The sequence below is a fragment of the Octodon degus genome, unplaced genomic scaffold (assembly GCF_000260255.1).
Source record: "Octodon degus isolate 3935 unplaced genomic scaffold, OctDeg1.0 scaffold00026, whole genome shotgun sequence".
Taxonomy (NCBI): domain Eukaryota; kingdom Metazoa; phylum Chordata; class Mammalia; order Rodentia; family Octodontidae; genus Octodon; species Octodon degus.
In genome coordinates this window covers 10,502,274-10,517,379 of record NW_004524602.1, presented here as the reverse complement: position 1 = coordinate 10,517,379, position 15,106 = coordinate 10,502,274, and the positions used below count along the sequence as shown (strand labels likewise).

The following is a 15,106-nucleotide window of genomic DNA, read 5'->3' as shown; positions in this document are numbered from 1 at the left end:
GAGCAAGGGCCACCCTCCTCCCTGTGTGCTGCAGGAGCCAAGGCAGGTGCTCGAGGCCCTTTCTGGCTCTCATGTAGGATCATATAAAGCCAGGAAGGAGAAGGGGGCTCTCAGGCCACCCCTGTATTATCTAGTAAAGGCAGAAGGATGAGAGGAAGGGCACAGCACAGGTGTGCCACCGCAGACAGAAAAACGACGGCCGCATGTACAAGCTGTGGAGAGGTGGGCTGCAGCTGAGGCCTGGCAGGTTGATAGCTGCAAGTGGGAAGGAGACTGGCTGGCTAAGCAGCTCTGCCAACTCTGATTAAAGCTGCAAATTCTGGGCTGGGGAGATAGCTCAGGAGTCCAAGCAGCTGCCTGGCAAGTGTCAGGACCACAGTTTGATCCCTGGCACAGGATGCTGTGCTGGACCTATAATCCCAGCACTGGGGAGGCTGAGCCAGGAGAATCACTACAGTGTGAATTGCAGTGAGACCCTGTATCCAATAAATAAATAAACAGCTGCAAATTCTACTTGATGTCCTCAGCCTGCTACATAATTAGGCTTGAGGACAATATGAGTCAAGGTAATGAGGTTAAGATGCAAAGTAGCAGTGTGTCTATAGGAGATTCCAGCCCCAGGCCTGCTGTGTGGGCTGTATTTTGAGATTAGCAAATCTGGACTCCTTACACTGTGCATCACTGCACTCCAGCCAAACGTCAGGAAGACTGGGAGGGAAATCTCCCCCAGTAGCTGTGGGTTAGCCAGGCACCACCATGGAGGGCCACCATCTCACAACTCACATGTGTAGCTTCAGCAGTTGTCCTGAACGGAGCTTCTCAGGTGCAGTAGGATTGTTCCAGGCAGTTCCACACCCCAGTTGGACACATACACCACCTGCATGGGCTGCACTGGTCACCCATGAGGGAGGTAGACATCTGCTCCCCTGCTGTGCAGAGCCCGGCCTTTCCAACACTGCCCCTTCTTGGACTGTGAGGTCCATCGCTCACTGACCTCCCTGATGAGATGCCCGAGGCGCCAGCGGCATAATACTCATCCTTGCCATCATCATGCCCCTGGCCCGGCTCGCTACTCTGTGCACAGCTACCCCTCCCCCTCCACTGCAGTTCTGACCTGCTCACCTTATAGAATGTCTGCGTTTTTTCAGGTAGTTTCCGTGCGTTTCTCAAAATTTTCTGTACATCTGTCTGTTAAGAGTAAAAGAATGGAAAAATTAAACATTAGAATTCTGTGGTTAAAAAGTGAAGAAAGAACCCCAAATGTTTAAAGAAATGAATTAAAGAATGAATGTTTAAAGAAATTAAAAGATTAAAAAAGCTGCAGTTGAGGTAGGGGAAGGGGAAGGTCCCTTCTGAGCTATGTCAGCATCCTGCTCAACACTGACAAAGCAAAGTAATCCCAGCTACTCCGGAGGCTGAGGCAGGAGGATCACAAATTCAAGTTCAGCCTAGGTAACAGGTTTTAAAAGGGTTGGGCATATATCCCAGTCCTAGAGTAGCCTTGGGTTTAATCCTCAGTACTGAAAAACATACTTCCCTCCTTTAAAAAGTTGGATAATAAATCATTCTCAGAAAACTATATCCAGGGGGCTGGTGAGATGGCTCAGTGGTCTAAAGCACCTACTTAGAACAAGCGAAGCTAAAACAAAGCACAGGGACCGCGGTTCAATCCCCAGCACCACATGCCAGCCAGCCCCGCCCCCTGGTGGGCTGAGCTGGACACACACACACACACACAATAAATAAATAAATGTTAAAAAAAAATTAAAAAAAAAACTATATCCAGGAAATCCATAAATCTATAGCTAGTTGCTTTTTTCTTTTTTGTATTTTAGTAAGGGTCTACAGGGTCTCACTAAGTAGATCAGACTCGGAGTGATCCACCTGTGTTCAGCCTCCGAAACGCTGGGATTACAGGCACACACCACCACGTCCAGTCTCAATCCCAGGGCTGCATCTGCCTAAGCAGGCACTTTAATCTGCTGAGTAGATAGTTGCTTTTTTTTTTTTTTTTTTTTTTTTTTTTGTGGAACCAGGGATTGAACTCAGGCCCTTGCACTTGCCAGGGAAGCGCTTATTCCACTGAGCCAGCTCCCTGGCCCCAAAACTTTAATTTATTTTTTTATTTTTTGGTGGAACCAGGGATTGAACTCAGGCCTTTGCGCTTGCCAGGGAAGCGCTTATTCCACTGAGCCATCTCCCCGGCCCGATAGTTGCTTTTTTATAAGGCTGCCAAGGCCATTCTATGGGGAAAGAATACTCTTTTCAACAACTGGAGTTGGGACAAGTAGAGAACCACATGCAAAAGAAGGTGGACCTTTACCTCAACATAAAAAGTGAACTCAGAATGGATTAGATGCCTAAATATAAAATCTAATACTATAAAACTTCTACAGGAAATATAGGGATAAATTCTTCATCACCTTGGATCTGGCAATGATCTCTTAGTGAAGATACATAAAAGCACAAGCAACAAAAGCAAAGAACAGAAATATTTTACTGAGTCAAAACTATAAAGAACTTTTTTCTTTCTTTCTTTTTTTTCGGAACCAGGAATTGAACTCAGGCTCTTGTGCTTGCCAGGCAAATGCTTATTCTACTGAGCCATCTCCCCGGCCCCAAGAATTTTTTTTGAGACAAGAGATCTCACTAGGTAATTCAGAATGGCCTAGAGCTCACTTTGTAGCCCAGGCTGGCCTCAAAATCACAGCAATCCTCCTGCCTCAGCCTCCCAAGTGCTGGGATTACAGGTGTGTGCCACCATGCCTGTGGCAGGAAGATGGTGAAATCAAAGCCAGCTGGACCTCACACTCACCCTCTGCCTCAAGAACCCTTAAAAAAAAATTTTTTTTTTTCATGTATTTAGTAGAGGGTCTACAGAGTCTCACTACACAGACTGGACTCATAGTGATCCTCCTGTTTCTTAGCCTCCCAAGCACTGGAATATAGGCACCCCCCACCACAACGAGCCTCACAGGGCCCTCATGGCAGAGGATCGAAGCCTGGCCCCTGAGGGTTTCCCCATAACTCATCTGCAGAGCTATCTGGCTGGCCCACCTTAAAAACTCTTGTATATCAAAGAGCACTACCAAGAGTATGAGAAAAGGGCTGCGTGTTCCTTGGTAGTGGAACACCTGCAGTGCACATAAGGCCCTGGGTTCAATCCCTAATAATACCAATGAAGGAGAAAAAAGTGCGAAGAGAAAACCCACCAAATGGGAGAAGGTATTTACAAATCACTTATTTCTAAGGGTCTGTTATCCTGAGTACAAAAAAATTTCAACAAGACAATCCAGAGCTCAGTGGCCTGGCAAGAAGCATCTGCCTCACAAGTGCAAGGTTCTGAGTTCAATTCCCAGTACCTCCCTCTCCAAAAAAAGACAATCCAATAAAAAAGTGGACACAGGGCTTGAGACAGATCTCTAAAGATACACAATTACCCAGTAAGTACATGAAAAGATAACACACACACACACACACACACACACCCTTCCACGGTCAAACCCAGGGCCTTCTGTGTGCTGGACAAGCCCTCTACCACCGAGCTGCAGCCCCCCCGGAGATGTACCACATTACTAGTCATTAGCCAGGAAAATCAAACCACAATGATATAACATTGGATACCCACACTACTAAAACAAAGGGGAAAAATGGAAAACGTGGAGGATGAGAACGTGGAGAAACTAGCACACATTTCTAGTGAGAATATAAAAGGATGTAGCCACTGTGAAAAGGTGTCAGGCATGCTGGCACATGTCTCTAATAGAACTCGAGAGGCTGAGGCAGGAAGATGGCTGTGAGTTTGAGACCAGCTTGGGCTACACAATAAGTTCAAGCCCAGCCTGAATTTCATACCAAGACCTTGTCTCAAAAAACCCCCAAACAAACAAAAACAACCCCATAATCCAGCAACCCCAATTCTTCGAATATACAAAAATACTGTATTGAGAACAAGTTCAAACAAAAATTTGTATGAATGTTCTTAACTGCATCATTCATAACCGTCAAAAGGTAGGGAACAACCCAAAAGTCCATCACCTGAGCAAAGGATCAAAATCTAGCACATTTATACACCAGAATATCATCACTCCACCATAAAAGAGATGAAATACTAGTACATGTACGTGAATGATAGTGGAAGATGCCAAACAAAAAAGGTCACCACAAACATTATTCCATTTCTCTGAAATATCTAGAATAGGCAAATCCACAGAGACCAAAGGCAGATTAGTGGCTGGCAGAGGCTGAGAGGGAAAGCACGTGGAGGGCTGCTTCACAGCAGGGATGGGGCTGCCCGCAGGAGCGGTCAGGATGTTCTGGGCCTACGGCGGCATTGGATGCGCAACACGGGCAATGCTCTATCATCGCTGAACTGCACACTTGAAAAGAGCTGAGAAGGCACAATTCAGAGTTATATGTACTCTACAATAAAAATTATATCTGGGACCAGAGCAAAATTTAAATAGTAATTTAAGAAAAGTTCAACTACAATGGGTGGTGGAAGTGGTTCTCATTACCCTCCCAGAAGTGCTGAGGTCAGGGCTGGAGGAAGGAGGGAGACCCAGACTTTGCTATGGAAGCCTCTGGCCTTGGCCAGCGCAGGGCTGGCGGGGCTTCCATGGAGAGGGGGCTTGCAGATGCTGCAGTCAGTGGAGGCCACTTGTGCTGCCGGGTGGCCTGACTGCCTTTCCTCCTGTGTCTGAGGTGGACTTATTGGAGGAAGAAATATAAAAAGTACTCAAAAGAGAAAAAGTCTTCTTAAATAATTTGTTTCCCTGCCCCCTGTATTTAGGACAGGGCCTAAAAGGTCTTCAGGGACTCACTATGTAGACTGGACTCGTAGTGATTCTCCTGTTCTCAGCCTCTCAAGTGCTGGCATTACAGGCGTGTGCCACCACACCCCAACCAGTCTCAATGGCCCTCTCAGTGCGCCCCAGCACAGCATGCCGGGATTGAACCCCGGCCACTGCGCTCTGCCTAAGCAGGTGCTTTACTCTGTTGAGCTATCAGGCTGGCCCTAAAATAATTTTTTAAAACAGGAATAAATGACTTTACATCAATGGAAGGAGAAACACTTGACACTTGCTGAAAAGTAACATCCTTTGATCAGTGTCACCTGAGGTTCCTAAGTGTGTTTCTGCTAATTACAGTGTAATGCTCTTGCTTGGGTTCTACTTCAGGGATGGAAGAAATAACCAAATGAAAACTTTACATATTTTTCAAAACTGTTGTTAAAGGTAACGATGGTTACACTGTTCAGTGCTTCACCATGTGACAGATTTTACATTAAAATCCAATGCCAGGAAAATACACTTTTCTAGAAGAACTGGCCTGCTTCAGCTAACACACAAGAAAAACTATGCACACCAAAGCTCCCAAATGAACTTGTCAAATACAATTATCATTGTGCCTTGGCTTCCAGGCACAGTTGGTTTTAGTTTTTCTCTAAGTTTCTTCCTGCTTAAATTTTGTAAGAAATTACTTTGCTATGTATATGTTTTACTGTAGGCCATTTGAAATCCTTTTTAGAAATATTGGCGGAATTAGATGTAAATTACAAAGTATCAATGGAAAGAAAAAATCAAATCAAATGTCTGCCTACCCACCCAAAGGCCTCCTCCTGTCCCCAGTAGAGAAGAAAGCCAAGTGAATGGTAATGTTACCTGCAGGCCACTGGGTTTGATCCAGACAGTCACATTCTGGGCATAGCTGCGTTTGTTTTTGGGCTGCAGGGGAAATGGGCTCTTATTGTCATCCTCCCCATAAGGGTTTTCTTTAGCATCTTAAAGAAAAAGACATTCTTGAAATGACATCTGGCAAAACACAACAATTCCATTTCTGACTGGCTAGCAGCTCTTTGATCACCCAATCTGTTGTCCTGTCACTTAGTTAATTAAGGAAATCTTGTTAACTTCAATCAGTATGGAGAACATGCTTCCAATAGAAAGAAGTCACTGTCTGAGGAGGTCAAACAGTTGACGGAAGCCTATATAAGTGACAAACAGCTTAATGTCTTCAAAGAAACAAGTTTCACTTATCTGCTTTATAAATTAAGGGCAGAAAGGATAAAATACATACAATATTAAAACACATTTTAAAAATACGTATACAGGTAGATGTGGTGGCACATGCCTATTATCCTATTACTTGGGAACTTCAAGCAGGAAGATCACAAGTTTGAGGCCAGCCTTGGCAACTTAGGGAGACCCTATCTTAAAATGAAAGGGCTGGGGATGTAGCTCAGAGTGCCACTGGGTCTGATCCCCAGTACTGCAAAAACAAAACTCATATGAACTGCAGTTCTCTATGTTCTAATCCAGCATGCTCCAACCAAATTTCCTGTGATGCTGGAAGTGCTCTACACCTGTGCTATCTAATATGGTCACCACTCCCTGTTGAACACTTGACACACAGAAATAAATTTATATTTTACTTAGGTTTAATTAAACAAGTAGCTTTTGGTGACCACTGGCTAGTGTGTTAGGCAGCATAGATTTAAGAATGGAAAAATTATGTATAATTAAGGAAAAGGGTAAGGAATTTTTTTTTTAATCCTTTTAATTATGAAACATGGTCTCACTAATTCAACAACTGCCTAGGTCAGGCGCAGCTTTAAGATCTTTGGACCTCTGCCTCTCAGAGTACTACAATTAGACTTGTGCCAATCAGCAGGCTTTCTAATACAGTTTTTCTGCTTAGTGTTATGTCAGTAACACCTGTCTGAATGGATTAAGTGACGCACTGATGATAGGCATATGTTATGGCTTGTGTAGAGGTGTCCCCCCAAAACCTCATGCAGTCTTTTATTTTTGTGGTGGAATTGGGAATTGAACTCAGGCCCTTGAGCTTGCCAGGCAAGCGCTTATTCTACTGAGTTATCTCTCTGGTCCCAGAAAAATATTTTTCTCGGTGAAAAGGACACAATTTTATAGCTTATTAATTGCTTTCAGAGAATAAAAGCTTTGATGGTTTTATACCTGCAAATAGGGTTTCTGCCTTTTATGTGCTTCCTGAGTAAAGAAAACAGCCACAAATGTAGGCAGCACTCTTACACCTAAGGCTCCTTTCATCCTCATTCTCATCCCCACCATTCTGGGAGCTGAAATCCACTGCCTAAATGTTCATGCAGAAAACTGGAATGCACCCATTTCTCTAACTGAGCAAGATGCTCTCTGCCCCTGATTTGGTCTTTCATGAAAAAACTTAGCACTGACCCCAAATTACCTCTCAATACTCCCGACTCCTGACTATCATCCCAACTCTCCAGACAAGACAGCACTGTACTTGTCAGTGTGGAAACCTTGCAATCAGCTGAGATCCTGAGTAATGGTGCACACAGCATGGTGGTTTCCAATTGCCCTGCCATGATTTCTGTTCTCCCCCTTGCTTGGACTGCTTTACCACCCTTATGCATTCACTCCTTATCTGCAGAAAGTTCCCACGGTATAACAAGCACTGAGCTAGGTACTATGCTTAGGGAAAATACTGTTCTAGCCTCAAAGCATTTACAGAATAAAGAACATTTCTTAAATTTTAACTGTGTCAGATACTATACATGTACAACTTCTCTCTGAATGTCAACCTTACAAGGTAGTAGACATTACTTGTCCCATTAAAAAGGAAATGAGGCTTGGACATTGGACTTACGGTTTTTGAGTGACTCAGCTCTGGTTCTGAGTGAAGCCAACATTGTCTCTGCCACTGAGTACTGCTGCTCCTCACCTACCCAAGCCTGCCTGCCTCCACTCCAGGCCAGATCCTAGCCTGTCCCTCCTTGAAGCCATTCCAAGTTTTTCTGGCAGACAATGGTTTTTTAGATCCTGTTATTGCACTCACTATCGGGGCAAAGTACTCCAGCATCTAACTGGAGCCTATCAACTCTGGAGCCTATATAGGGCGAATGCACCAGCAAAAAGGAAACACAGCATTTGTGGAAGAGAACAAGGGACTCTAAGAAATGACAATTAGCATGGAAATTTAAAAAAAACCAGCTGTACAATAAAGCTGAAGGTATCATACAGAAATCAGAACAAAAAAGAAAAAAAAAAGGGAAAATCAGTAAGAAAAGATAGCACTATATGTGTGCGTGTGTATAAGCCCCCTTAGGTACGTGCTCCAGGAAAGAATAGAATATAGAAAAACATCAAAAACTAATGCACACAACCAGAAGTGAAGAACATCAGAGGCCAGATGGAATTAGCAAAATGAATGCAGAGACCAACAATTACGTACGCCGTTCCGAGAATTCATACCACCAGATAATTCGGATGCAAAGGGCCTTATAGGCACAGAGGAAATAACAGTTCAAGGTCCAAGGTCTGAAAGTCAGAAAGGCAAATGACTCTCAGTAGGGGCACTAAAAACCAACAGAGAGAACATAGGAATACTTGAAAACTGAGCGGCAATCATTTCTGATGCAGGACTCACCTAACCAAACTACTGGCAGCCTAAAAAGCATGAAGTACGGCATTGCACAGATGCAAGATTTCAAAACATTTGCTTCCCACACACTCTTTTCTCAGTGGTCATGAAACATACAGGAAAGATGTGAAGGGAAGACACAGGATGACACAAGGCAAATAGGCCCAGAGAACAGAAAAGAGCTACATAGTCCCCTTTCAAAAGTCAAAAATTAGCCTCAGTACCTAAAAAAAAAAAAAAAAAAAAAAAAAGACATCTAAAAAGTGATCATTTCAAGGAATAGGAGGGATCGGGATAGACAAGGGTGGTTCTGTTTTACATATGCTGCTTTGAAAAACAATACAGCTGCAGCATCTGCTATTACACGTCTGCCACGCATCAGGCACTTCTCACGCCCTCTGGACAGTGTGGGATGGACAGTGGGGTCCATTCGTTATAATTTGTTATGATGCCAGCCCCAACCCTGTAGGGTTGCTGTGAGAACGAAAGAAGAAGGTGTATTTCACTGAGTCCTGCACCTGTTGAATAAAATGGTAGATGATTACGCCCACTGAAAAGATGCAAAGACCCAGCGGGAGGAAAGAACATGAACACAGGGCAGAGGAAGCAGTAGTTCAATGTGAATGAAGAGGTGGCAGCCAGATGAGAAGGGAGTCTGCATTGGGCCTCCGGGTGAGCATCTCGGGTCAAAGTACCGCAACAGTCCAGGTCAGGGTCAGCTTTCTCTGGAAAGGGCCGAAGAGCAGTGTTTCAGACTTTACGGGTCATATGGTTTCTGTCATATTCAACTCTGCCAGTTACAGGAGGGCAGCTATAGGTAATATATGAAGGAATAAGTGTGACTGTGCCTCAATAAAACTTTATTAGAAAGACAGGCAGTTGGCCAGTTCTGTCTGCAGGTGGAAGACACATGACTTTGTGTGTGTGTGTGTGTGTGTGTGTGTGTGCATGTAGCAAGGACTGAAATCAGGATCTTGCACTTGCCAGGCGGGCACCTATGCCACTGAGCCACCTCGCTGACACATGACTATTTTTTTTTTAACAGGGGAAAAGAAGTGTGTATTTAGAATTAGCCAGCTGGACTCAGGGTAGATGATCCCAATTTTGTTGGCAACATCCGGTGCATCAGAATCAGGAGCCAGAAGAACACATGCCTTCTTCTCTCCATCAGGCCTGCTGAGGGCATTGACCTTGGCAACATTGGTGTCATAGAGCTTCTTTACAGCTTGTTTGATTTGGTGCTTATCGGCTTTGACACCCACAATGAACACGAGTGTGGTGTTATCCTCCATCTTTTTCCTGGCTGACTCTGTGGTCGGGGGAACTTGATGATGGCATGGCGGTCAAGCTTGTTTCTCCTGGGGGCGCTCTGCTGAGGGTATCTGGGCTGCCTCCGGAGCCGCAGCGTCTTGGGATGGCGGAAGATGGGTAACATTTGTTATCTTCTTCTTTTTGTAGCTGTGGATGCCTTTCAGCTTGGCTTTCTTGGCCTTCAAAGCTTTTGCTTTGGCTTTAGCTTTGGGATGGGCAGGGGCTTCCTTCTTCACCTTTGGTGCCATCTTGGTAAAAAGGTTCTATTTTTTTTTTAATATATTTTTCTTTTTCTTATTTTATGTATTTGGCACAGGGTCTCAGCACGCAGCTCAGACTCATAGTGATCCTCCTGTTTTCAGCCTCCCCAGTGCTGGGATTACAGGCGCGCCATCATGCCAGACTCGGTGGCCGGCTCAGTGCGCCTGGGGACAGGGCTGGTGCGGCCTGTGGTGCTGGGGATCAAACCCCAGTCCCTGTGCTTGCCTAAGCAGGTGCTTACTCTGCTGAGCTATCTGGCCAGCCCTGACACATGACTTCTGACTAAAGTGAAATGTAAAGAAAGCCAGAACACAGCCCAAGCAGCAAGAATTATAGACAGAATGGACATGGGAATTCTATAGACGTGAGATGAAGGTGAGGAGGCATCTGTCTATACACAGTCAGACACACAAACACACACAACTTTCTCTCCTAGGTTCTCATTCAATTACTACCACATTGCTCTTTTCTGTACTACTGCAAATCCCTCTTCTTTAGTCTTGGCTTCTGTGCCTCTTAAAATTTTCCCCCCATCGTGGTACTGGGGATCAAACCCGGGGCCCTTACTATTAGGCAAGTGCTCTATCACTGAGCTGTATCTAAAGACTTAGTTATTTAATGCAGTCATTCTATAGTCTGTTTCATATGAAGCTCTTGAGCTGCTAATTCTCTAGTTGGACTTTCTTCAAGAGATGAATTTCCTCACATGATGAAAAACTTGCGGGCATGAGCAGTGGGGAGCTGTTCTTCCTGTGGTGGTCCCTCCGCCTGGCTTGTAAAGGTTTTCCCAGAGCCATCACGTTAGTTCTGCAAGAGGGTTGTGGGCTTCATTTGTTCAGAACAAGTTTCTGCATTGTTTGGCTTGGGACTGTCCACATCTGAATAGGTAGTGTCAATCTGCATGGTACAGGAGTTTCCTGTTTAGTTTCCCATTTCTTTTTTTTTTTTTTTTTGGTGGAACCAGGGATTGAATTCAGGCCCTTGCGCTTGCCAGGGAAGCGCTTATTCTACTGAGCCATCTTCCCAGCCCCTAGTTACCCATTTCTAATAGAGTGCATTTTTGTTTAAATTCAGAAAAACACCAGGAAACAAGATGTGCATTTTTCTTCTCAACCTATTATAGAGGGACTAGGCCTTCCATATTCTCAGTTTTGAGTTTCTAGTTCTTGTCTTATTCCTTGTGTCCCTCTATAAGATTGACTGATTGACTGATTGATGTGCTGAGCATCAAACCTAGGGCTTTATGCACACCAGGCAACTACTCTACCACTAAGTTACACCCCAGCTCCCTATAGGAGTTTAAAACTCCAGTCCCTGGATCCTAGGGCAATGAGTGACCAATTAGGACATGCTGCCTATCTTAAGAATGGCTTTTTAAGCCAGGCATGGTGGCACATTCTTATAATCGCAGCTCTTACAAAGCCGAGGTGGGAGGATAGCCATGAGTTTAAGGCCAGCCTGGGCTACACAAGTGAGTTCAAGGCCAGTCTGCACTACATAGCAAGACCATGTCTCAAATAAAAAGAGTGGATTTTAGTCAGGTGTGGCACAGTTTTGGCTAATCCATGGGTTAAGGTAGGAGGATTGCTTGAGCTCAGATACTGCTGAAAGAGGCGGCGGCGGGTTGGGGGGCACTTGTGGAAAAGAAATCAAAAGAATGTTTCATGACATCTGAGTATCATACCAAATTCAAATTTTGTAGTCCATAAAGTTTTACTGAGACACAGTCACTTATTTGCATAGTTTCTGTGGGCACAAAGGCAGAGCTGAATAGTCATGACAGAGACCATGTGGCATGCAAAGCTGAAAACACTGACTAACACTGTTGAAGCAACTTCCTAAGCCCATTCTCTCTGGCTTTCACCTTCCCACTTCTAGGACTGTTGCGGTGACTTCTACTGCAAGATACCTGGACCTTTACAGATCTACTCTTTGCAGAGGCATCTTCCCAGATGGGAGCCCTCATCTCTCCTTTTGGCCTCGGCCAGGTGTTCAGCTCCAGAGACACCAGCAGGTAAACATAAGTCTTCCAACAGTACCCTTGCTGTTCTCATCACAGCTAGCATAATCTACCCCATTGCTTTTCTTTAGGGCCGCCCCACGATCTACAATAAAGTCCTGGCTCTTCACTGTTCTGCCAAGACTGCTCTGCCAGCCACTGCCACCTGCCCATCCTCCCCCACTTAGGCACATCAAGCTCCCTAGCCCCTCTCTTCTCCTCTCCTCTCCTCTCCACATGTGCTCTACTTGTCCCAGGCCTTTCTTCCTTCCTCTGCCTGAAGATTTCCTGTCTTTTCACATTTAGCTAGGGCCCTCTTCTCAGAGAGGATTTCCCTGAATGCTTCTGGCACAGCTCATCTGATCACCAACTCCAGGCTAACCTTGACCTTGGAGAGTCCATTTATTAATCCACTTCCTACCAGACTTTGTACAACTCCAGCTAGCTCCTGTATCCTCTAGGTTGACACAAAATAGCAAATAGATGTCTCTCAAATTGAAACATGCCCAAATGAGTCAAGGAAAATGCTACAGTTTGACCTCAGGGTTTTTTGTTTTTGTTTTTTTTTTTTGCAGTACCCTCTGTGTATCGCAAAAGTGCTTTTCTACTGATCTGTCTCCCCAGGCCTGACCCTGAGGTTCTAACGGTACAAAAGAATTAGTCGAAAAGCATAACAAAATTAGAAGGACCCAGGTGTGATGGTGCACACCCGCAATTAGAGCTATGTGGAGACTGAGGCAGGCGGATTGCAAATGAGAGCCCAGCTTGGGCTACTTAGCAATTTTAGTGAGATCCAGTCTCAAAAATAAACATATGTGTACACACAACATACACACACAAGCGTTTCTCTCTAAGCAGTTATACTTAAGCAGCTTAAATGTTGCTTTCCCTGGGCTGCAGAGATCAGACATGAAATTCTCTTAGAGCTCCCACGTACAGATCCAGAATCAGAGTCCAGAGCAGCAGGGAGAAAGCACAGTCGATAGATCGGATCTGAGCTGTACCTGAAATAGGACCCAGCTGGGCCATTTTCCCCAGCCAGGGGAGAGGTTCTGGGCCAGGCTCAAAGAGAGACATCATGAGGTTTGACTTCTTCTTGCTGTCTGCTTGGGAGTAGAGCATGCCGTGCCACTCAAGGCTAGAAGGAGAAAACACAGTGAGGAGGAGAACACCAAGCCTTCCAGCTGTGTCCCAGAGTCACAGGGCACCAACACAGGAAGCCCTTCCAGCACAGGGCACAAGGCCATCACACACTCAGGAGACCCTGTGCCCAGATGCTTAAAGCGTCCAGATAATTTTCATGTTCAGAACCAACATAGCTAGCCTGGCTGCAAAGTGTGGGAGACTAACACTTCTTAAAACAAATTACACAGCACTTGGAAGGCTGAGGCAGGTCAGCCTGAACTACACAGTGAAATCCTTTCTCAAAAAGACCAGAAAAGATTTATAACCAGACATGGTGGTGTATTTCTATAATCCCTGTGCTCTGGCCCTTGTGCTTGCCAGGCAAACGCTTATTCTACTGAGCTATCTCCTCCGCTCTCCTGTGGTTAATTTTAACCTCTGGGTCCACTACACCTCCCAATCCCAGGTAATGGTCAGAAGGTGGCTTTGCTAACAATAGGTATTACCCAGAGAGCATCACAGATTTCCAGGTTGCAGAGCATGTAAACGCTAGAGAGGCTGTCCTTTGGGGAAGGAGTGCAGCACAGTGAGTGGATCAAAGATTCCATGCAGGGAAGGAAACTTGGCTCTTTCATTTACTATGTGGCTGTTGACTCAGGGAAAGTTCTTGACCTTTCTAAGCCTCATCTCATCTATAATGCAGTTAACATCGAAACCACCACTATATAGTTCAGGCAGGCTTTGAATTCATTGGGTAGCCCAGGATGGCCTCAAATGCATGGCAATTCTCCTGCCTCAGCCTCCCGAGTGCTGGGATTATAGGCATGTACCACCACACCTGAAATCTTATAGTAAGTTGGTAACATTGCTATAATCAGAACCCAGGTATGTGAGATAAGATTTAAAAAGAGGAAAACTGGGGCTGGGGAGATGGCTCAGTGGAATTAGTGCTTCCCTGCCAAGTGTAAGGGCCTGAGTTCAATCCCCGGTTCCACCAAAAAATAAAAATAAAATAAAAAGAGGAAAACTGATAAAGAATATCATATAAGCAACATACAAAAATTAAAAGATTCACTCTGTACTTATATAAGGAATGATTCAGAGAGTAGAGTAGTAGCTTAGGAGTTTAAGGAGTAGTTTAGAATGACATGGGGAGAGTTTGGCATGAAAAGAAAAAAGGTGATCAAGATTTATTTCAGTTACTTACTCAACCTTTTTATCCAACCAAATGTAAACAAGTCTCCTACCCTAACTGGACAATTGCCACCATTCCTTCCACTTTCAGACTGCCATGGAGTAGGACACAGAAGTTGGGTATTTTGCCTGCAATCTGATTGGCTGAATTTTCATCTTCATTGTCATCAGTGATGCCAGTACCCACCTCATCACCCTCTGTAAAAAGAAGACAGGTTAGGTGGAGATTAGCTGTGGAAACTCCAAACCCCAACAGCACACCTGGCTGTGGACAGCCTTGAAGGAAAAGTATATAAAATTGTAAAGGAATCTTGCAGCAAGCTAAAAAAACATATTCCAGCATTCTAATGTCCACAAGAAAATCATGTGAATTTCATTTATATGAAACATCCATCAGAAGCAAATCAATAGGGACAGAAAAGACATGAGAGGCTATCTGGGGTCAGGGGGCTCAGGCAATAGGGTTTCTTTTGGGAGGGGTAATGAAAAGTTCTAAAATTGACATAATGATGGTTATAAAATTCTGTATATACATTGAAAATCGCTTTATTATACACTCTGAGCAGGGAGGCAGGCATATGGCTTATGATTAGATCTCAGTGAAGCCACTACCCAAAGTCCATTTCCCACAGTTCCCTTAAGAAGACTGGTTAGGGCTGGTGAGATGGCTCAGTGGTCTAAAGCACCTACTTGGAACAAGCTAGGCAAAGCACAAGGACCACGGTTCGATCCCCCAGCACCACATGCCAGCCAGCTGCGCCCCCTGGTGGGCTGAGCTGGCCACACACACACACA

At 44.8% G+C, this 15,106-nt stretch overlaps 1 protein-coding gene across 3 annotated transcripts in view; it reads right to left on the bottom strand.

Annotated features, from left to right (window-relative positions):
- Ints14 (integrator complex subunit 14) overlaps nucleotides 1–15,106 on the bottom strand; it is a 30,735-nt gene that overhangs the window by 1,335 nt on the left and 14,294 nt on the right. For all 3 annotated transcript variants that reach the window (XM_004628806.2, XM_023712574.1, XM_023712575.1), the window contains 4 exons: nucleotides 14,365–14,509; nucleotides 12,997–13,130; nucleotides 5,664–5,782; nucleotides 1,123–1,188 (listed from right to left, as the gene is read on the bottom strand). In XM_004628806.2, the coding sequence (XP_004628863.1) occupies nucleotides 1,123–1,188; nucleotides 5,664–5,782; nucleotides 12,997–13,130; nucleotides 14,365–14,509 (464 nt within the window). The remainder of the gene's footprint in view (nucleotides 1–1,122; nucleotides 1,189–5,663; nucleotides 5,783–12,996; nucleotides 13,131–14,364; nucleotides 14,510–15,106) is intronic.